This window comes from Pithys albifrons, chromosome 6 (assembly GCF_047495875.1).
Source record: "Pithys albifrons albifrons isolate INPA30051 chromosome 6, PitAlb_v1, whole genome shotgun sequence".
NCBI classification, from domain to species: Eukaryota; Metazoa; Chordata; class Aves; order Passeriformes; family Thamnophilidae; genus Pithys; species Pithys albifrons.
In genome coordinates, this window is record NC_092463.1 from 58,380,703 (window position 1) to 58,403,511 (window position 22,809).

Consider the following 22,809-nt stretch of genomic DNA (forward strand, 5'->3'; position numbering starts at 1 on the left):
CAAACACTCAATCCCATTTACAGCTTCCTTTAAGAGAATCGACCTCACAATCTGTTTTCAATTAATGCTTATCATGGGGAAATGAACTTCTACCCATCCTGAGGGATTATCCAAAAGGGAACCCTGTAATCTAATTTAGCCATCAGGTACCAGAACTACAGAAAGGAGAGCAAACACAGCACTCCTCCCTCTGCCAAGAAATAGATACACACACGTGTGTGAAAACACAGGAAAGACAAGAAAGGTTGATCCAGCCATTAAGGTGAAAAATTATGTCAATATCCATCTAAACTGCTCCTTAACTGCAAAGTAGAAGGTCAGATTTGTCCATTCAGTCAAACAATCACCTTTCTTTCCAGCTTCATAAAGAAGTCAAGTGCTTGTGTGGAGAGGAAGAGAGTGTCATACGTTTAAACATGCATGAGTTCTCAAAAGGGCCAAGAGTTCCTGGGCTGTATAAAGTCTGTACATCTCTGATCCTGCAAGGGAAACACTGTAATTATCTCACAGTAGACATTGGCTACAATTACACAGACAGTTCACTCACTGAAGAAGGACTTTGCTTACTAAAAGACACAGTGTTGTTTTTCCAAGGAGTGTAAAATGTATGTTCACTGTTTCTGACAGGAGAGTATAAGTCGTATAAGAAAGGTAGGTACAAAGAAAGGTACATTACTTCTCTTGTCTATTTTCCGCTATAACTGCATATTCAGTTGTTACATCAAAGAGTGATGAAAGGAAATGAGAGCAAAGGATTGTTCTTGGCCCCTATGCCCTCCCAAAGAGGAGTGGGCAAAAGAGAAATCTTCCCAATTTCAAGGAGGAAAAATTAAATCTAAGGTACCCAAAGCCAGTCACCCTCTAACTGCAAAAGGAAGGGAAAGCAAGGCTGCTTAACCAGGTGCATCTAACAAGTTATGGATTAAGCACATTCTTTGAGGGACATTAAGTAGCAAGTCTCTATCAGGAACACAGTAAAAACCTCCACCCAAATAGGGCACCACTTAGGGAATGCCCTGCTCACATCAGTAGGTATAATAATTTAATCAAAAAGGTGCAGTAAAATTATACCAAGCTTCTAAAATCTTTGCAACTGCTGGGTTGTCATTGCTCATGACTCCAGTGCAGAGTGTGTGCAGTGGGTTAGGCACATTTGCCATGATGGCTACATAACATAAGGTGTCCCTTCAATGGCTGTAATTACAGGGCTATAACAATTTATTTCAGTCCGAGCTCAAACCATGCTGTGTTTTACAACATTACAAACATTTAGAACAGAACAGGCTAGCTAAACTAACGTGGAAACATTTTGAGAAGAGGGAAAAGTTTATCTTTTTTTTTTTTTGCTAGCTAATCCCTAGTTTTGTGCAACTTCTATAAAGACTATAAAGAGGCATAATTCCTCAACAACAACATGATTTACTTACAGGAAGGTATATACTGGACAAAACTGTTAGTTTCCACTTCCTCTTCAACCTCTGTATTGGTGACAAAAGCAAAACATTCTTAGATCTACAAACCCCACAACACACCACTGACTTTGGTCTGCAGTCCTACACTTTTCAGGAGAAAATTTCATTCAAAAATGTCTTTACTGATACATATCTTGCAAATTATGCCCTTTAGAAAGTCATGAAATCTTTTGCAAATATCTCTTAATATACTGCCTGTTAATCTAAGTTATTTCAATAATCAAAAATACTCCTTCTTACAGATAGCTCCTTATTTTTGAAGGATGTGTCAACTTCCAGTGCTAATAGATTTTCTGTCAATGTTCTTTTGATAAACTGAAGAAAATCATGTTTTTAGAGATTTTCTGAACCTCATGTAATGTTTGGAACTTTTTTAAATTTCCTTTCAGGCTGTCAGTCCTTTTTTGATGTACTGTTAGCCTAATGGATTACACAGATTTTTGCAGTGCTTTATAGGTAATTCACATTGTGTCAACGGGTCTTTTTTTGGCTATGCATCTAACCATAACCTGAGAACCGTGTGCTTGAGGAATGGTATGTTCTAAATGGAGACACACCAACCAGCCATGGCCATGCCCCTAGTTCACTCTAACACAGAGATGAACCTCAAGTTCTCAGTAGGACCTTCAGGCAATCATAGATGAGATCTAACCAAATTTTTGTCTTCTATAGGAAGTGACTACTTTCTTTGAAATCATTGTCTAGTTAATCAAGATAACAGAAATTTTACTATTCTATGATACACTGAAGATAAATTTAAAAGCCAGAAGCATCAATGTATCTTCTAAACAGTAATGCCAGCAAAATAATATCTCTTCCTTCCCCTGCTTATAAATTTTCTTTAATGAAGTGACTCTGAGAGGATTGTGAGCTTGGTTACATTTCTTGAGAAAAGAATGCTTCCTTCAGAATTTCAACAGGATATTTGTAAAAAATCCAGTTGCTGTAAAAGTATCAAATTTTGACAGCAGTGAAATAACTTGTAATACTAATAGCTGGTATTGGATTTAATACATCCTGACTAATGTATTACAGAATCACAAAAATAGGGATGGAAAGGACCTCAATAGGTTGATAGATATTTACCCAAACAGTCCTTGGACTAGTGATGGAAATTCCACAATATTTCCAACCCGGCTCTGCAAGGCAACTTCTGGTGCAAATAATTGCAAAAACATCTCCTTATTTCCAGCCTGTATTTCTCCTGCCACAGTTAACTGTAGCCCATGACTGCAGAGAGGAGAGTTACACCCCCTGTATGCCAGTTCTTAACATGCTTCAGAACTCTGCTTCCATTTCTCCAAGAACTTACATTCTTCTTCTTAAGCTTTATTTCAGAGGCTGTAATTCTGAAAAATTCTTCTTCCCACCTTCCTAAGTGCAACCTTTTTAATAAAGGGAATCAAACTACCAGTGGTCAAGAAAGACAGTAATCAAAGTCAGAAGACAAAGGATCTACTCTTCACAGTTCCCACAGATTTCCAAGAGTTCACTATCCCAGTGTATTCTTTATTCTTCCCTGTCCCTTAGCACAATGTATAGATTGGTGGCTGTCTCTTACTTTGGTACCTGCCTTTACTCCCAGCAACACAATCCCTTCATTTCCTCAGGAGAGGCTTCTTGGAGGAGACCCATGTTGAGGGTGCAGGGAGAGAAAAAGGAGATAAACCTTCTAAAGTCCAGCTTTAATTAATCACATTCCTCACAACTCTGTGCTTTAACCAATTTGCCATGAAAATGCAATAAATCCAATCTTTCTGTTAGATGAAAACTAAAAATAAGCATAGAATTCACATAGTAAGAATGATGAACTTTTATCAGGCTAGCACACAAGGTCAATAATCAGCATTAAGCAAGGCTTATAAAATCAAATGCATAAAAGTTAAAATCCATTTCCTACACTATACTAATGAGTTAATTTGATTTTAATGTAAAATGAACAAATACTTGACGGCCACATAGTCAGTGGAATTAAGCCCAGAGCCACAAGACATTCTAGTTAGCTAGAAAAGACAGAAAGGGAGTTAAATTGCTCAGTAACAATGGCAACTCTTGCAACCTGTCAGATATTTTTGTGTCTATCCTCTATGGCTCTGCTACTAAACCCCCCAGTAATTATACATAATATATAAAAAATTGGTTCAAATATTTGCTACAGAAAGAATAAAATCTAACTTTTCTGCTTTCTCTTAAAAGTGTTTGGGTTTTATTTTACAACATCACAAGAATTTACTCTACAAAGCAGTGACATTTGATCATCTAACACAGAAACAGAGAGCCTTGGCTTTTGCTTCTCTACAGCACTAAGAAAGGTGCTTCATATTGCGCTTCTTTTGTAAATCAGGTTTTATATTTGAGTGCCCTGCAATGAAAATCAATCCCAGTGAAGCACAGACCATACTACTGGTTCCAGGAGTTGGCACTATACACTGGGATCTATAAAACTAGGTATTATATGAATTAGGTGATTGGGCTGGACAAACAAATTGCCAGTCCATCCTTCATGTTTAACTTGAAATGTCTCCAAGAAAGATACAATGGATGTGTGTCCACAGGCTAACATGAGTCTTTGCTACTGTCACTCATTTTCTCTTGGTCTTCCTTAACTCTCTACTGATAAACATAATAAGTTATTCATTCGAGAAGAGCTGGAAAAGGAGATGTTTCATAAGACCTAATTAGCGATTGTAATTTTATTCACAGTATTTTGTATTTTCCTTAGGTGAAGCTGCAGGATGTAAGAAGTAAAGCACATAACAAACTAATCTGACAGAGTATTCTAAGCTATGTAGGTCAAGGATGGCCTGCCTTCTCAGCCCTAAAAACTGCACAGCTCTCTTTCCCTGACTGATGGCCACCTGACATGCACATCCACAGAGCTGCTGGGGCACGGGGCTCAGGGAGCAGCTCTCAGACAGCCAGGAATAGTTGTCCCCAGTCCCCACTCTCAGCTGTCAGTAGGGCTGGTCTGAACATGCAGCTGTGTCCTGGGCTGTCCTAGTAATGTCTGCCTTAATTGGCGCTGCCAACTCGTTTCCTCCCCCACTGAGGAGTCGAACACGGAGCTGTCTCGGTGCTGTGGCAGCTTTGCTGCCCATCCTGCCATGCAGCCCTGACAGGAGACCACGGACAAAACGCTCCTGAGCCATGTGTGGCTGCAAAAACATCCTCTGCTACCAACATGCAGACAAAACCTAAACACACAGCACAAGCTCCTGGTATTACAGCTTACCATGCTTTCATTTTAGGCTGTGAAGACAATTCCTCATGAGGGTAAAAACTGTGCCATTTTATGGACTGAAACAGTTCTGGAGACATTCTTTTAGAAACATCATAATAATGGCCAAACTTTGTAAATGTTGTTGGGCTTGTCTGTGGAAACAATGAGACTGATTAAAATAACCTATTAAATTATTACCTGTCAAAAGAAAATAATTAACTAGCAATATACTTGAAAGAAATCTCTGTGTTTTTCCCCCATTCAGCTTAAGTACAAGCTTCAAACACAAAAACATTATAATATTTACTACTAATTTTTTGTTCCCCTTTTGACATTCTTGAATATGAATTTTTTACACAGTATTCAACCCTTAGTGTTCCAAGTTGCATTATCACAGTGCACTCAGATACTCAAAAGAATGTATTTTTGCACATCTTCTAGACATATGATCCCCAATTTCAAAAGCCCAGACCTATGAACTGTGCACACCAACATGTGTTCCACCTCTGAGTTTTCAGTCTCTGAGAATTATATGGCACTACAGAAATATTTTCAGTTGGCTTTGAGAATGTTTCCCTTTATTTATCACTAGTAAAACAGCCAAATCACTGCATCTTCATATACTTGATTTTAACAGAAAAATAGGAAATAGTTACAAACGACTTCTAAATTTTTTAAAATTTGAATAAATAGCAGGTTGAGCAATACATACAATAACCATGGTTTACCATAATAAAAATACATTTTCCTCAGCTCTCAATTTTGGGTATGTAAAACATCATAAACCCCCCAAATTTAAGATACACCTGGACAGGAGTCACATATTTTGAATATGTTGTGCTAGTAAACAGAGGAAATGAATGTATATTTTTGTTCCACATTAGAGTTCAGCACACAACCTGCACATTATTTGAATTCCACATGTAAAGTTGAAAAAACCCTAGATTGTTATAATATGCAATAATCAAATACATAGTAGCATACCAAAAATATATCAAAGTGTTAGGATTAATTAGAATTATTTGATTTAGAATATTTTGAAATTATTTGACTGATAGATGTTAAGCCTGCCTAGTCAGAGCATATAAAAAGTAAAAATAATACAATATCTTTCCTACAGAAACGATAGAATAACCAACACAAACTTTTAATTAAAAATAATTAGCTTTTAATAAAAAAAAACAACACAAAATTGCTTGTGTATATCTAGTCATAAGAGGCAAATCAGTTTTACCAAAAAAAGATAGAAAACCACATTCTCCAAGCTGATGCTTCAATTTTTTTTTATTGGTACATCGTTTTTGAAGTAGACAGTGCAATAAAACATAACATTCTATCAAAATTTAAATATTTTCATTGTAAAATGTAACTTTATTTAAAACAAGGATTCTGAAAGCAATTTAAACAGGGGCTGTTCTTTGCCCTATAATCTATTCTTTATCCGGATTACAGATCAGAATGTTTTTACTGCAATCTCTGCCAGAGCTCATCTTTTTATTGTGTACTTCCAAGCCCCCTTAATGTTTTAGAAAGGCCTTGACTAACTGAACTTTGATCTGATGTCTTCATTGAGAAAAGCTCCAGGTTGCCCATTTCAGATGCAAATCCTTACTGAGGCCCAAGAGAGTTTAGTAAAGACAGCAAAAAAGAAGAAACAAGAAGTTTCCAGGATCCTCTTTGAGAATCCTGAGGCACATTGGTGTCCTTAATCCACCCTGCTGCATGGATTAAGGTAGGTGATAACCTCTCTTGATTGAAAAGAATGAGCACAGCGCCTACAAACTGGGTGGAGACTGGGATTTGGTATAATAACCCCCCATGCAATAAAAGCTCGGCCCATGTCAGAAGCCTGTGAATAGCCCCCAGTGTTGGGCATTCCCAGGCTTAGCAGGGAGGCTTGCAAAGAGCCTACCTGACTCAAGTAAGCATGAATAATCTGCCTTAGCAGGACGGCCACGGAGAGCGCCAAGCACAGACCTGCCATGCCCCTCCAGTTGGAGCTGATAAATTTATTAGTGGGGTGGAGGCTCAGGCCGGTCCTTTCCCGGGCTCCTGCTCTGCACAAGGAGAAATGCACTGGATTGTCAGTGAGCAGAGCGGGCTTTTATGCGACCGTCTGCTGTTAATGTTTCTAATTGCAATACTAATGTGCTAGAAATCTCAGATTTAGGATGAATCAAGGCAGAAAATTGATTTCATGCTGTGACAGTTCATATATTGCCCCAAGAACATAAACAGTTCATTCAAAAAAAAAAAAAAAAAGAAAAAAAGGAAAACCCACACTGTCTTGCATTGCAAAACAGGCTTCCCATATACTCAAAAGTTTAAAAGAAATAACCTCTGATACAGATATAAGTAACAAATTGGCAAAGGCACAACAAACATGGCCTTTTTACTCTGGCAGATTTCTTATAAATCTTCTGTCTTTTTCTGATGTACAAGGCACATGTAATATGTACAGAGAAGCTGTGATAGCTATGAAGAATACCAATATAAACACCCTGCACAAGAACTGAAATTAATTACCTAACTAGTGTATATGGAGTCTAATGAATTGAAAGGGAGTATCTGAACTATTAATAAAAATCTATTATTACTTAAAAAGAATAACTAAATCAAGCATCAAAGATACCACAAAGACATCTTTTACTCAGCATTCCTGCTTCATATACAGATAGACAGTGGATGGACAAGTTTCTGCTACCATGTTTAGAGTTCTAGCTAAGAGCAAAGCTATTTTCTCTCTTTCATCCTTGAAAATATTTGACAGTAGTTTCTGAAAAGGCACTAATATATTAATCAATTCAGAAAGTATGTCTTAAAATTTTGACATTGTTTTTTTTCCACCAAAAGAACTTTTAAAGAATAAATCACAACCAAAGTTGCTAATTAAATGATAGCATCAACTATATTGCTGTGTGCAGCAAGGCAATATCAGATTTTTCCTCTGGAGTATATTCACTCACCAAAATTTAATGATAGCTGCATTATAAAATATTGGAAAATATTAATTTCAAAACAATTTTTCATTAGAATATCCCACAGAATTTTAGGTATAGACAGTTTGAAGTTTAGACTTTTTGTGTGCTTCAATTTTTTAATAAATGTAACATACACATAAATATATTGTATCTCAACTATTCAGAATAATCAGCATCCAATTCAAAAAGTGACAATAACAAGGGAAACACCCCACAGAAGACTGAGCACCTTATTCTACTTTGCATAATCAATTTCAATAATCAAGGACATACACAGTGTGTATTTTCAAGAAATCTTACATTAATGGAAGAAGTGTTTACTTCTGTGAAGTTAGAGAAGATGAGTGAACACCTAACTGGATTTTTTAATACTTTTTTCCATTTTGTTAGAACATCAGAACACTATTTGCTACCAATATGCAGTTGCTTCCATATCAATGCATGAGGAATTCTACTGGATTTTAAAGCAGACCAATTATTTTGGGGATGGTTCAGAGTGGCACAGCAAGCTCCACAATAATAAAATTGATGAGATTATATGATTACCCTGGAGGCTGTTTGATTTTGCATGTCACCACATATAAGTCTTTTCTGACACAACTATATAGCCATGTCTGTGCAATTTCACAGAAAACCAAACATGCCAAGCCTTGTAAGATCATTTTGTCACATTCCAATTATGTTTTTAAGAATAAGACTGAACTTACTAGGCAGGTATGACCAGATCTAAACCAGAATTTATAAATGTAGGCTAAAATGTATGGACAAAACAAGGGTTTTATTCTGGATAGTAAAAAAATGTCATAATTTTGTTAAAGATTGATTGTGCCACTGGATTAAATAAGGAAGTCACCAGCCATGGGAGACTGATTATTCACAAAACACTAAGAACTGTACACTCTGGGAGACTGACCAAGGGGTTGTTTCTTTTATTCTCCCTGCACAGTGATTAGTTCCCAGTGACAGTGATACAATCTCGAGTGCTTACTTTAGTTCTTGTGCACAAGGATAAGCAGGCCAACAGTCTACTTCAACACAGTACTTTCACTACAGACATCTAGTAAGTAGTGTTGATTAAATCTGCTTAAGTAATTTGTGTACAACTAAATTTGGGCAAAGTTTGTAAGTGAGTACATGATTTCATAAAAAACTGTCTCCATTTGATAATACTCACTGGAAAAGCCCAAGGAACTTTAACGGTTTTTGTTTTAAAATTATTATTGTCCATATTAAGTTTTACAGTTCCTGTAAACTCTCAAAATATATTTCTTTTTCTATTACTAGTAATGAAAAAATACAGTGATGTACAATAACTGGCCCTCAGGAAGCAATCCTGTAACAGTGACCATCAGCAGTTCTGTTGCCTACATTCTAATGAAAAGCATTTGCTTTTGAAATGCCTTTTGAGTGCAACAGGAAAAAAGCAGGAAATAGTGATTACCTCCACTTTTGGCAAGTTTTGGTAGCGCCAGGCTATTTTCATAGAATCCTGAAAATCCTCAGACTGGGCAGCTGCTGCTTCATCTCCCAGTTCCTTTCCACGGGTCTCATCAAGCAAAGGGGCTGGGAGTTCCTACAGGTACAGAGCACAGCAAAGTCAGCTGCCTACAGGAGAAAGGGCAGTTCAGATTTTTATCCACATCCCCCCTCACCACAAGTTGGATAATACAATTATCTTTGTATAATGATAATGGACAGTTGTAAAATCTGTAACAAAGCCTGATTAAATAACTTCTCTGAAAGACTCGCTCCTACTGTGCATGAAAAAATCCCACATAATTATTATCAGAAAAATGAATTATACAAGTAAAATGAAGAATGCAGAATGGAAATACTGAATTTTATACTCTATTTGATATAAACAACACATCTTGACCAGCATCCATATTCCTTTTTTTTTAAATCTTTCTTTAAAGGTTGATCTCTTAAACTACCACATTTCTGAGAGTGGGTAAGTTCCTTGCATAGTGAATTTAAGTCTATTTTAAAGTAAGATCTTTGCTAGCTCCTGTAAGTCTTTCAAAAGCATTCAACAGACCACAATAGTCTACAGACACCAGCTGAAAACCACCCTAAACTTCTGCTCACCACTAGGTATGATATCTACTCAATGATGGATTTCTCATGAACAGAAACACAGGAGTAAAAGAAAAGGGCAAATATTTAATTCTGGAATTTTTTTTATAAGTCTAAAATGCAGACTTTCTACCTTTGCTGCATTGCTGAAAAAAAAGTAAACAGCACTGGGTGGATACCAAGCACAGCATTCAGAATTTATGCACTGGGCTTTTACATCTAAGAGAAATGAAGTGCAACCAAGTTTTCTGACCTGACTTTATCACACCCATCTCTGTAAGATGGAGGGCACAGATCTCTTCTTTATCTGCTTAAGAGAAATCAAGATTTAACTGAAAACTAAGTTTTCATTATGCAGTAATTCTTGAGAGAGAACTGAGAACTGGGTCTCAAGGATTAAAAATACACAGAACTAGCCAGTATCTCTGTTACCATGTATTAGGTGTGAAGACATATAAAAACCAAATTTGAAAACTTTAGAAGAATCTCAATCAAACTATGGGATACACAGGAAACTCTGCACACAGGGAGAGCTTATGCTGACCGTAAACATCCAAATGATACTCATGGCCTTATGAAAGCAGATATGAGACAAATAGACATACACAGAAAGGCAATGAAAGTTTAAACTAATCCATTTTGGGCTTAGTGTTATGTTAATTCAGTATTAAAGAATACAGGACAGAAAACTCATATACAGTTCTATACATCAAGTTACGAACAAATATGTTATTTTGCTTCCTTAGTGTAAATTAACATAATATCTACAATTATTGAAAGAATGAGAACAAGTGTTTCTAATTTCAGGATAATTATTGCTGTCCCTTTTCAGTTGGTCACTACACCCTCTGAGACATGAGCTATGAAAACTTTTATAAACTTTGCAACTTCAATAAAGTTGCAGAAATAGAACAACTGCATCTATGTAATTCAGCAGCTAAGGAGAAGATAGAAAGCACACCTTTGAGAAGAATTTTCTTTTATATATTTTCTTTTTGCAAATAAACTGCAAAAGCCAGGTAATGGCTATTCATGTGAATGGTTATGTACAGTGTTATATGTTCAAATTCCTTGTTGCTTCTTTAAAAGATACAATTGTATAAAATAAACTTGTATTACTATGGTGGTACAAATTAAGCCTTATGGGTAGGAAAGCAATGTGAAGATTAAAATTTTAACTTAGTATTTACAGTATTCATTAAATTCATAGATTTGTAACAGTTGTTTCAAAAAAGTACTTTTGTTAAAGTTGCATTACATCTACCCAGTCAGAAAGCAGGGAAGCTTTCAAACCAGAGACAAGGACTTCTGACAGGAGAAAATGAAAACAGAACACTGAACTGAAAGGTCCTGAGAAAGTACAAATACAAACATGAGCTGACAAGCATCCCAATGCATTTCATGTATATGCAGATACAAATCATCTACATTTATCAGCGGATGGAATCACTCTGAGGGTTTCTCCCCAGGGCTGGGAAAGGCTCCCTCTGTGCCCAGCCCGCCTGAGCCCCCGATGCACCACAAAGGAAGGATGGCCGGAGACCAGGAGGTTCAGCGGCAGAAGAAGCAAAGTCTATTTGAGCGCCTCGTTTATATAATCTCAGGCGGGGAAGGTTCTGAAAGGGTGGGCGGTACGAGGCTTCCTATTGGTCAAGGGACATGCAAATAAGGAATCGAAAATAGACCAATAGGGTAAAGGGGTGGAACATTACAACAACCAATCAGAGGACGGGGCTAAGAACGAAGGAGGATACAGAACTTTAACCAATGGGAAGAAATGGTGGGAAAGAAACCCTAAGGGATTATGGGAAGAAGAAACTTGGATAGGGGATGACTAAGAGAAAATACAATAGGGAAGACATGGTTGTGACACACTTTTTATTACAACACTGACGTTAAGATATCAGTATTAGGGACATTGGGGTTTGTAGAGTCCACATCCTCGTCGACCCAGCGTTTGTAGCACTCTTGCCCTTTCACAAAACCCAGGTCTTGTCCCACATACATTTACTTCTAACAGCATTATATAAGGTATTTTTCTAAAAAAAGGGAAAAAGATGCTAGTTCAAATTGCTAATTTTATAACTCAGAAACGCACAATAAAGAGTTAATTAATCTTATTTTCCAATTAAGTTGTTGTTTTGAAAACACATTACCGAAGAGTTAAACTGTAGTGTATATTTAATTTATATTCACAGATGCAAATTTTCTCTCATAAAAAGGTCTTGCAGTGAAGGGCTGCTTATACTTGACCATCCCAAAATATTCCTCAATTATAGTAATTACAAAAACCAAACCCACCAACTTCCATTTTAAAAAGTGAGGCCTGTAAAGAACTAATTCCAAGGCCAAAACATTTCCAGACCACCTGAAGGGAAGTTCTGGCCAGGTGGGGGTTGGTCTCTTCTCCCAGGCACTCAGCAATAGGACAAGGGGGCACAGGCTCAAGCTCTGTCAGGGGAAATTGAAGTTGGATATCAGAAAAAAAATCTTTCCAGAGAGAGTAATCAGGCATTGGAATGGGCTGCCCAGAGAGGGTGTGGATTCCCCATCCCTGGAGGTTTTAACCTGAGATTGGCTGTGGCACTGAGTGCCATGATCTGGTAAAGGGACTGGAGTTGGACCAAGGGTTGGACTTGATGATCTCAGAGGTCTTTTCCAACCCAATCAATTCTATGATTCATGCACCAAGAGAACTGGCTCCTAGGCACTACCTGCAACATTTTATAGTGGTGAATAACCTCTTTTTTTCTGAAAACAATCATCTGCCTGAGATCACAAAATCTTGCCTAATCATTTCATCAAACTCCTGAGATCGCCCCTGTTTCAGATACTACACTGATACAACAAGTTACTTTGCTGTGACACCACTGGGCAGCTATCACATCATCTGCAAAGCCAAAATCCAGGAAATGGCATATTTTACCAGAAACACAACATCACTATTTTCTTAAAGCTATTTAATATTTTTCTCCTCTAGAATCACTGCAAATGCCTGCCATTTGTACTGCTCGTTCATTGTTACTATATAATAATTTTCAAAGACACATTTGAGACAGGGACATTAGCTACATAAATTTGCTAATGTATATTTTACACATAAAATGTATTCCATGCTAAAAGAACAGAGGTCAAGACAACAAGGGGTGAGAGGTTCTCCAAGTAATACTGATAAAGTACAAGCTGCTAAAATAACCTCAAGTAACACTGAGAAAAAGTTCCTGCCTTCCAGTCAAGCACAGAACAAAACCTCCTTACATGGCACTCTGTGGCAGGGAGACACTACAAATCCAAGCTGTTGGCACCCCAGAAACTCAGTCCAAAACAATCAGAGACAGACACACCATCAGTGTGCACAATTAGGCACTGCAGTGTGCCTTGACTGCTGCTAACAACGAAGCAGATTAAGAGATCAAGCAAAAATGGTTTCACCTGAAGCTGATAAAGATTTTGGCTGCCAGAGATGAAAACCTAGCTAAGTATCCACCCAAAACAGCCTTTATTGCCAATGTAGCTTACTTTTAATTTCTGACACAACCAAGAGTTTTTATTTTGACATAATAAAAAACGTCTACCTTTAGAAAATGATTTAAACGTGACTAAATTCGCACAAAGCAACAAGAGAAAGCCATGACTCCATACTGGGACAGTGAGAACATGTACCAGCTTAGGTCTGGTTTAGGCCACCTTGTCCCTTGCTGCCCCACAAAAGGACTTTGAAGAACCCTCTCATTCCAAGAACAACTCCTACTGCCTCAGCTGCTTTTCCAAAATGCCTTTACCTAATAACTACCACACTTAGCTGAAGATGTTTCTTAGATGTAACCTGTTCTTGTCCTACGCAAGAAGCAATTTCATACAATGCCCTGAAACTTCAGACATTTCTGGGGCTAGCAAGTCTAACAGCCATGCAATGTTCTATCCCAACAAACACCTTGTCCTAAGCAAATATATCCTGAATCATATTCTTGTATGTGGTGGCTGTGAACTGCACGGCCCCCTGGGAGGCTTTGTACATCATTAGCTGCAATCTGGGAAAGGTGGCCTGCCTTTGGAGCCACCTGGTATTTGGAAAACCAGTTGCCTGAGCTCAACCTGTTATATTAACTTGGCTAAATACATTCCATACTTAACCACAAATAGGAAAAAAAAATTCCAATCCTCCTCAAGGTCAGAGTATATCTGTAATTTGAACACTTTTAATATAAAGAATACTGAATAGAACTAATAAAGATTGTTTAGCTCCAGATTTGCATCCCAACATTATGGCGACTGCCCTAGCTTCTGTTTACCCTCTTTTCCCTGTCATTTACACTAAACTATATGGAAGAGAGGCAGCACATGCAGGTGCTGTTTGAAGATATGTCTGCATTAATCAGAAGCCAACATGCACGTGCCTTGATTAGCCTGCCCAAAGACTGAACAAACAGAACACCCAGGTGGTCACCAATGCTGTTTTTCCTTAGGATGCACTGACTCATGTATCCCAGTCCTTAACTTTGAAAAAGAAATCTTTTACATTTTAACTAGAACTTTGTATAAGTACATTTGGAAATGGGAGAGAGCTCAAAAATGCTTTGTAGGCTTGGGATTGGGGAGAATTACAGACAAAAGTTAAATAAACCTGCTTTATGGGCAATACTGAAAACAATGAAATGATCCACACGTTCCTTTTTATCTTCATATCCTCTTTTGTTCTTCACCATCACTAGAACTGGAATAAAAGGTTTCCCTTCTTCTAACACTGATAATTAAAAGTGTATTTGTTTTAAGGAAATAGCTGTTTCCAAAACTGACCATGCCTTAGTGATGCAGAGCCCCTAAGTGAGATAGTCTCCAGTTGTTATAACATAGGTATATTCTCACAGATAAATGCTGGCTGCTTGGATATTATTTCACTCTTCAGTGTCATGAAAGGTTTCCTTACTGTCCAAGAACCACAGAGCATTTATCAGTTTTCAGACTGTTCTCTAAACTAGAAAGAAAAACACTTATAGAAAGTGTGCAGCAGCCCAGCCACAAAGTGGCTGCAGAGCACAGGCTGCTCCTGGAGACCCGAACAAAGACTGAGGGGGAACAATCCAGCAGGACAGCCAGAGGGGCTCAGTGCCTGGGAGCGACCGGGAAAGGGGGCTGGGACAGGGCTGCTCCTCCAAATATCTGCAGTGGGACATTCAAGAGCAGGGCCTCAACATAACTCATAGAATCATAGAATCATAGAATTGATTGGGTTGGAAAAGACCTCCAAGATCAACAAGTCCAACCCTTGGTCCAACTCCAGTCCCTTTACCAGATCATGGCACTCAGCGCCACGGCCAATCTCAGGTTAAAAACCTCCAGGGATGGGGAATCCACCACCTCTCTAGGCAGGCCATTCCAATGCCTGATTATTCTCTCTGGAAAGAATTGTTTTCTGATATCCAACTTCAATTTCCCCTGGTAGAGCTTGAGCCTGTGCCCCCTTGTCCTATTGCTGAGTGCCTGGGAGAAGAGACCAACCCCCACCTGGCTAGAACTTCCCTTCAGGTAGTTCTAGACAGTGCTGAGGTCACCTCTGAGCCTCCTCTTCTCCAGGCTAAACACCCCCAGCTCCCTCAGCCTCTCCCCATAGGACTTGTGCTCCAGTCCCTTCACCAGCCTTGTTGCTCTTCTCTGGACCTGCTTCAGCCCCTCAATAACTGCCTGACTCCCAGGCTCACGACCAATTGAGTAACAAAGGCAGTATTTTGCACCAGTCTATTAAGTCGTCATTGATGTTTGAGAACATATATAAAAAGCACTTAAATTCTGCAGAAATCATCAGAATTTAAAAAAGGATTAGAGATCGTGGGCCTAATTTAGGATTCAATAAAACTATTTTCTTAGAATCAACATCAGAATTTCAGAAGAATACAATATTACTAAAATATGTAGAATTTTCTTCTAAAATTTCACCCAGAATTTGGGAATAAAAGTATTATTTAAGCAATGGACTAAGAAAAGAAGAGTTGATTTATCAGCTCATAATATCTGTATTTAATCTATTTTTCCTTAAAAGCATCTCATACAGGTTTGAAAAGCTTTGTGATTGACAAATTTGTGGCATCAGTGTGTCAACTTCTGAGAGCTGTTACATTCTCCCAGGCTAAAAAAAGACAAAACTTTCATAAGGTATATGAAAAAACAAAGCATGTAGCAGTGCATTAGTTAAAATAAAAAAAAACAGACAGCATTTCTTGGGGTCAACTAAAATACAAGTCTTTGCTATGCAGCACAAACACACAAAAAGGCAGACAAGTGCTAAGGTTATTAAGGGCAGTTTGGCTGGAGAGAAGGAAGCTTTTTGCTGTTTTAAAGTAAATTAAAAAAAAGTTTGGGAGGAAAAAATGGTGTTCTAAAGTGCCCATAGCAAATTACAATGCAATTAAAATGATTTTGTTTCCTGCAAACCAAGCTATGAAGGTTTTATTGCAAACATGAACTGATGTGTTTCAGTAATAGACCTTTTATCTTTGCCATAAACCAGTGTACAACCTGTGCCTGCAATCCAGGCCTGTCTGTGTGTGCTGCCACATCACTTTGCCTGCCTTGTTTTGGCAGATGCACGAAGCAAAATCAGATTCTAACAGTTTGACCTCTCTCACTTCTTACGTTCTCTAGGGGATAATAAAACCCAAGATACAATCCCACAGCAGTTAATGAAGCTTAACCTCACACCCTCTTAATTACCAATGCATTACACCAACTATAGGCATCATACTCCTCTCTAAGCTATTTTACAATTCTAAAGAAGTACTACTGTGCTATTATTTGGCAACATAATCCAAGCTGTATGTGAAATCCCTCTCATATAAAATCCTTTGATCCTCATGCCTTTCAATAACTGCATAATTAATAGTACTTAAGAATTTTAAACATTATTTATGTATCAATAAGTGTGTTGTTCACATTTTGAAATGCAGTTATTATCAAAAGTATGATGAAAGAAACTTGAAATAATATAAAAGGGAGTATGATTCACTGTTGATTTCTAACTGCAACAATATTTAAATAGTTAAAATTCACATGAATTTAAGGCTCTTTTTCATCACGTTAATTTTTAGTATTTAAAGGACACCAGATGGTAAGTCAGGAAGGGTAAATATTTTCTTTTCAATAATGTATTATAGAAATGTCAGTTTAAAGGGCCTTACTTCCAAAAGAAGGGAGGATTCTATTTTGATTGTAAATACTTGTGAATACAAGGTCTATTGTTAAACAACATAAATGACTGGATACAGTATTTTTCTCCTTTCAGTGGCCCTTGTACAACAATTTATTTCCATCCCCATGTAAGACTCTTCTATGGAAATTTTTCCCTGACATTGAGAAAGACCAAATGAATGTCAACCCAGGATAAACGAGAATTGTGTGAAGAGAGAAGTAAAGAAATATACCTTTGTTTTAGGAAATAAAAAAGGTTAATTGCAAGTAGTCTAAGGAGTATTTTTTTTAACCCATGAGCATATATTCTATACTTGACATAGACAGAAGGAAACTGTACAGTCAAGCCACAAAGCTCTTTGTTGTAACTTCCTTGCATTATGTCTCCATTTCACAACATTGAAACCCAGGAATGCATGAGAGAAAATTAGATGATTTTAAAAAAAATAATTTCCATCTCTTTTCTGAATCAGTTTTCTGAATCCGTTCATGGATCCTTAAGTATGCAAAGATAAACACAGCAGACAGTGAGATAGCAAAGGAAGTAACATGAAGAAACTAAATAAAAATGTGAGTGCCCCTGCCCAAAATCCTGGAAACTCTGCTGCAGGGTATAATGCACCAGCCTAAACAGATTTAATAATAGCATTATTCAGGAAAACCTTCAGAGCTGAGCACTGTAACCACCAGTTCCTTAACCGAGCAAACGAACTCTACAAATTTACCAACTAGATTTGTAAAATAGATGTTTATGAACATTGAAGCCTAAACATTTGGCTTTTATCATTTCTATGATACATTTAACAGGCTAAGTAAGATGTGTGCTTAAAAATATCACGTAATTTCAGAACTAAGATGATGAAAGAAAATATTCTCAAGAACCGACAAGGATTGGTAGATGGAAAACTTGAAATTTAAGCCAAACATTTCTTTCCTCTGGTTCTGGAAAAGCTTTTTATTAGATGGTCTGAACTTTTGACAAAGATGAAGCTTTACACTTTAGAGAGTTTGCAGAGTGGGTACTGTTTTAGAGGATTTAGTTATTTTTAAACAGATGTGATTATTTTTTTTCAGTGTCTTCTTTCACACTCTTACAAATTCTCTGTCAAGTTCATAACACAGTTCGTAATGAAGAAAATTATACAGTATCATTAAAATATTTGCATTTTAACAGAAAAAAATGTAAAACAGATATTCCATTTACCCAATGTGCAAGCAAGAAAAGTAAACAGATCAGCAGGAGCTACATAGTTAAGAATTTAGATTTTCCAACTCAGACAGCTGCCAGGCTGTGGTTCAACCCCAGTCTTTGTGGCACCATAGACTTCATAGACAGGTGGTACAAAGTTCAATTCTGATGTAACTGCAGTTGGATTTCTGTGTATTAAGTTACGTAATTTAACAGCACACAGCAGCTCAATCACTGTAACAAGTTGGTGTATTTTGAAAACATAATTAGAAAAAGTACTAATGCAGTCCTATTTGCACATATATTTTTACCTTTCAAGTTGTTATGCTTTTAATTTATGTAGAATCTAAAAACGTCAGATGGCAAAAAATATTCTTGCATTCATACACAGCTTCTTTCCCAAACCACATAGTGAAGAGACAGGAGGAGTTAGAATGATCTCTTAAAAAATGGAAGCTTGGACAGCCCTGGCCACCAACCTGATCATTTCTTCCAGGTTTGCATTTTTCCTTTTACCAAAACAATCTTTTGGAATCACATCAATGAGGGAAAAATGTAAGCATCATGGTTGAATGTACATTGCTGCAATAAAGAAGTCTATGTAGACAGTTATGTTTTCTTTCCAGGTGATGTTTGCACACACAGTAATACAACACTGAAGCTCAGCAGATTTTGCTGTGTTTTAAACAATCCTTGGAAATAACAAATAGATAACAAATTTTGCTGGGTTCTTCCTGCATTCTCCTTTTGAGCAGGAAAAGAGGAAATGTGCACTTTTTGTGCTTCATGTCTGCCCAGGTATAACCAGCTTGGTGGAGGTAGAACTTTTTGAGTCTTTTCAAATTACATACTTAAGCAAAATGCCTTTTAAAATTAACTTTTGTCTCAGGTATCTTTTCAGCTTGGTAGGAATTTTTAAAGAACACTTGTTTATGGAGGATTTTTTTATCTTGCCCCTGTTTGTTTGTTTGTTTGTTTGTTTTAGTAAGCCATTACACTTCTCTCCATGCACCTCCCAGCTTCCTCACCAAGGGAAGCTGCACTTTCCCTTTTGCTGTGGTCCCTACACCACTCCCATGGTCCCACCTGGCTGGGGTGATTTCAGGATGCATACAGCAAACACACTGAAGTTCTGTATCTGACACAGGGGCACACCAGGGGCTTTGCTACTCAGGAGAATCTTCTGTGTAGCCCTGTGTGCATGTAGATAATTTTTAAACTTGCAAGTACAATGACATGAGATGTGAAAGGGAAATACTGCTTCATGGTCTAGAATTTTGGGGAATGCATTTCCTTCTAGGAAGGCTATCCTTTATAGCAGAGGCAGGAAAAGGATGGTCACCACAAGCAGTGGACTCATAGATGATGTCAAAGTCCATTCTTTTTCTTGAAGGATGTGCTATGTATCATCTCATCTTGTAAGAGAACCTCCAAAAGGCAATCTCAGCAGAGTGCAGAAGTAGCCTGTAATAAAATTCCAGCTTCAAAACAGAAATTCCATTGAAAGGCAAAAATCAAACAAAGCTTTCAACTTCTTCGCAGGAGATGAACAGACAGTTCAACAAAGCAGTTCTGGACCTCCCCCTCTTCCACCTCAGGCTTCCAGGTAGCAAATGCATTGGTCATTGATCTAGCACTGACCAGGGTCCCACATGGAAACTGCAGTGCTACACGGGATGCTGGTTTCTGCTTCCCAGCTCAAAGGAAGACCTGTAAGTCTTCCTTTCAAGACAAATCATAGAATCACAGAACAGTTTGGGGTGGAAGAGGCCCTAAAGACCATCTCATTACAACCCCCTGTCATGGGCAACTCTTTCCACTCCACTAGGTTGGTCAAAGCCCAATCAAAGTTGGCCTTGAACACTTCCAAGGATGGGGCAGCCACAAGTTCTCTGGGCAACCTGTGCCAGTGCCTCACAACTATTACAGTCAAGAATTGATTCCTTCTATCTAATTTAAATCTACCTTTTTCAGTTTAAAGCCACTCCCCCTTGTCCTATCACTGCGCGCCCTGGTAAAATGTCCCTCTTCAGCTCCCATGTAACCCTCTTTAGGTGCTAAAAGGCTGCAGGAAGGTTTCCTTAGAGTCTTCTCTTTTCCAGGATTAACAGCCCAAACTCTCCCAGCCTGTCTCCACAGCAGAGGGGCTCAACCCTCTGATCATCTTTGTGGCCTCCTCTGATCCAGCAGTCTGTGCCCTTTTTATGTTGGTGGTCCCAGAGCTGGGGGCAGTGCTCCAGGTGGGGTCTCACCAGGGCAAAGCAGAGGGGCAGAATCCCATCCCTTGCCCTGCTGCCTACCCTGCTCTGGCTGCAGCCCAGGATGTGTTTGGCTTTCTGGGCTGCGAGTGCACAAGGCTGGGTCATGTTGAGTTCTCATCCCCCAAAACCCCCAAGTCCTTCCGCTCAGGACTGTTCTCAATCCATTCCCCACCCAGCCTGTGTCTGTGCTCAGGACTGCCCCAAACTACATGCAGGACCTTGCTCCTGGCCTGTTGAACTCCAGGAGGTTTACAGGAGCCACCTCTCCAGCCTGTCCATGTCCCTCTGCATGGCATCCCTTCCCAACTGCACCACACATCCTGGTGCTGTCAGCCAGCTTGTTGGGAGTGCACCCCATCCCACTGTCCCTGTCCCTCTGGATGGTATCCCTTCCCTCCAGCGTGTCCACAGCACCCACAGCCTGGTGCTGTCAGCCAGCTCGCTGGGGGTGCTCCCCATCCCACTTGGCACAGGCTCCATGGTAAAAGCAACTCAACTGAGAGCAATCTTTGCTGTCAAAGTGAGCTATAACTGACAAATATAATCCATTTTTTTCTCATTAAAACTTGGGAGCATCAGTTCCCTCCTTCAGTTCTAAATAAAATAATTAGGAATAACGGTAAAGAAATTCTTTTATAGGCAGTTTAGGCAGTTGTAGAATTTTAATGCCATATTTGGAGTAATTTTATTATTGCATAAATTTTCCATTTACCAATGCAAGTAGTTTTATGATGGATCACAGAAGTTAGCATGTAATTTCTTATATTATACACTATTCTCACTATTTATGACCTTATAGTAAAAAGTTGCATTTTTTGAAGAATACAGATTGAACAGAAATGCTCTCAAAATACTTTCTAGAAGCCAGCATGTATATAGTTCTGTAGGTTTCACCAGAGGTGTATAATTTTTCAGCATTACATCTTAATGCCAGTTTCCCGAAGGAGCTTTGACTACAAAAGGCATGAATATGTTTTCAAAGGATGATGGATAAATTGGTGGGTGGTAATATAATATATCTTAGGCAGCTGATCAGGGCTTTTTATCCTCTGCTTGTCTTCTAGTTATACACAATTTCAAGATAATTATGGTCTATAAGAATGTCTTTTCCCCTTCCTACTACCAGCAATATTTGTCTTGGTTATAGGTTCAAGAAACTTCCAATAACATCACAAAATTAGAATAGGGCAATTATGGCATCTTGGCAGAGAACTGAACATATAAACAGACTGACCACATGATATGGACATTTAATATGGACACAGTATGGACAGTTAATGAACTGCCTTTATATAATACACCAGTTAATTAGAATATGAGCTATGGAATATAATGAATCCATACTTGAATTTCTTAAAATAAAACCCAAGCATAATGTATAATTCAGGTTGATATGTACCACATCTGTGTTGCCTTTCCAGTAGAGAATACAGTCCAATAAGGTAATGAAAATAAATTAATTACTAATCTCATCAAATAAAATGCCACATTATTCAATGGTCAGAAGTGTTATATTAAAATCCTGACTTGGGGGTGTCATCCAAATCCCAAACAGCTCATTTTTATGACAGGAGAGGACTTCTTAAAGCCCCTGAGTGAGAGTTACTTCACTGACACAAATCAGAGAAATTAACTCTCCTGTGCCTTATCTGCTAAACAAAGGAAGTGTTGAATAGTCAAGGTAAGAATACAAAGCACAGAGAAGAATACTGGTGGATACACAAAACCCAGATGGAGGAAGAAAACGAAATAAAACTGTGTTCCTCCAGTTCCCTGCAGCAATGTTGTCCATCCATTATAATCTTTTACCACTATTGCAGAGTGTCTACCCCTGAAAATTAAGAAGGAAAAGTTCTTCCAGATTAGACAACAGAGCTCAACAAGGCACATCAAACTAACTGACCACGAACTCAAACTGGTACAAGAGTGGAATAGTATCTGTTAATTCACTTGCAAAAGCATAAAGGAGCTGGGAAAAATATGACAGGCTATGAACAGCTGAATCAAAGGTGAATGAAAGAACAATAAAATGTACATTAGCTACTCCCATTTTAAGACATTTTAATACAGCGCAATAAAAATACTCATTTGAATAATTTCATTTGATGAGAAAATACAACTGCAATAATCATTTATTGTACAGCCAGGGAATCAATGACTTTATTATCAGTTATTTAAAACCAAATATTATTAAAAAATACAGCATGTTCTTATGTAATTCATACTGAAAATTCAAATGGTAACATATTTGTTTAGGCTTCATTCTAAACTACAAGAACAAATGATAAAAACTTCACCCCTAAAAGGAACCCTCTTTAGGTTCAAGAATATTTGATTTTTCATAATGCAGACATATAATTTCATTTAGAATATAGTTCTTCCTGAATACTGAAGACAATATTGAATAAGTAAGGCACAGAATTCCCAA

At 38.0% G+C, this 22,809-nt stretch overlaps 1 protein-coding gene across 1 annotated transcript in view; it reads right to left on the reverse strand.

Annotated features, from left to right (window-relative positions):
- The window catches only part of ELP4 (elongator acetyltransferase complex subunit 4), a 139,469-nt gene that overhangs the window by 101,259 nt on the left and 15,401 nt on the right, over nt 1–22,809 (reverse strand). Inside the window, exons 4-5 of the mRNA XM_071559065.1 lie at nt 9,115–9,246; nt 4,705–4,844 (exon numbers count right to left, since the gene is read on the reverse strand). Of these exons, the coding sequence (XP_071415166.1) occupies nt 4,705–4,844; nt 9,115–9,246 (272 nt within the window). The remainder of the gene's footprint in view (nt 1–4,704; nt 4,845–9,114; nt 9,247–22,809) is intronic.